At 41.4% G+C, this 1,537-nt stretch overlaps 1 protein-coding gene across 1 annotated transcript in view; it reads right to left on the minus strand.

Moving 5' to 3' along the window:
• Positions 1-1,537, minus strand: part of LOC101856559 — a gene marked incomplete at its 5' end in the record, with an annotated part of 58,522 nt that overhangs the window by 10,211 nt on the left and 46,774 nt on the right. Inside the window, 1 exon segment of the mRNA XM_035968367.1 lies at positions 1,144-1,253. Within this exon segment, the coding sequence (XP_035824260.1) occupies positions 1,144-1,253 (110 nt within the window).

Raw genomic sequence — 1,537 nt, forward strand, 5'->3', positions numbered from 1 at the left:
GGAGTGGTATGTGCTGGGGGAGAGGTTTAGAGTCGTCTGTACTGGGAGAAGGGGTAGGAATTGTGTGTACTGGGGCAAAAGGTAAAGTTTGTATGTATTGGGGGGAGGCGGTAAGATTTGTATGTACTGGAGGAAAAGGTAAGATTGGTTTTACGTGAGAGAGGGAGAGGGGGGTAAGAGTGTTATGTACTGGGAAGGGGGTAAGGTGGTAAGTACTAGGGTCTATGCAATCGTTCAGCAATTTTTTTCCAAGGCTGCAAGTAACATGATGGTCACTCTTCTATTAGAGATATAGACAACGAAAGTCTATAATGCTGATGGCGACAACTTTAAAACTGTACGTTTGACCTTATTTTTTAACAACTGACGTACCTTTTTAAGAAACGTAGAAGAAAAAATTGTTCAAATATAATAGATGCTTTCAGCTGTGCGCATCCCATGAGACATAAACAAGATTGAGCGAGGATTTTTTTTAGCGACTTTCCTTTTTCATAGAATGAACTACATACATATTTTAGTTCGCCGTACTGGTACTATCATTGTTGTGTCTTGCATGCATAAAACATGAGTTCGATTCGGGCATTGTTATCGGGAACGTCTATCTTTCTGCTCGGACACACTATCCTTCTCAGCTGGTGGTGACTCTGACAGTAGCCTGCTTTCTTACCCGAATGGACTAAACTGAGTTGACCGGGGAGTAAACCATTTACAATCATTACAATCAGAATGGCTCGGGCAGTTGCGCAGGTGGCTGCTTGGCGGGAGCTCTGGTGCAGTTTGCTTCTTCTTTCCTGTCCCTTTCAAATACCTATCGGCCTTGAGTCTTCCCCTTCTTTTCTTTGTATGTTACTCTCTAGTGCTTTCTAAGCTTCTGTCTTTATATCATGACCTATTTTGTTAGTTTCAGTAAGATTTTTACGGCACTTGCAACACGTTAGGTCAGAAAGTGCCGAAGATTAGATGTGTTACAAGAGAGTTACAAACACAAAAAAGAGGGAAGAGAGATATAAACCATAGATGTATGATAGGATAGAAGGAGCAAACAACATCAGAACACCCACGAACCAGCCACAATTTATTTTGTGTTTGCAAATGCGTAGACCAGTTAGTTACTAAAACAAGCAACTATGTAGTGTTCATCACCTGTTTCTTCCTGTTGTGTCTGATCGGGGTCAGGACGTGAACTGGCTGCAGCTTCCTCTACTTCCGAGTCAATGGCTACCGTAATACATGGTTGGTCAATCTTCACGTTCCTGTCGAAACAAGAAGTCAGCCTTTAAAAAAATGATTGCTGCTGTTTGCTCTCAGCACCCCCTCCCCCTTCTTTCCTGTGTCCTCTAAAATATTCCCCCCTTCCTTTCCCACCTTTATTGCTGCTATCGTTAATTCTATTGTTGTTGTTGTTGTTGTTGTTGTTGTTGTTGTTGTTGTTGTTGTTGTTCTTCTTCTTCTTCTTCTTCTTCTTCTTCTTCTTCTTCTTCTTTTTCTTCTTCTTCTTCTTCTTCTTCTTCTTCTTCTTCTTCTTCTTCTTCTTCTT

This window comes from Aplysia californica, unplaced genomic scaffold (assembly GCF_000002075.1).
Source record: "Aplysia californica isolate F4 #8 unplaced genomic scaffold, AplCal3.0 scaffold00054, whole genome shotgun sequence".
Lineage (NCBI taxonomy): Eukaryota > Metazoa > Mollusca > Gastropoda > Aplysiida > Aplysiidae > Aplysia > Aplysia californica.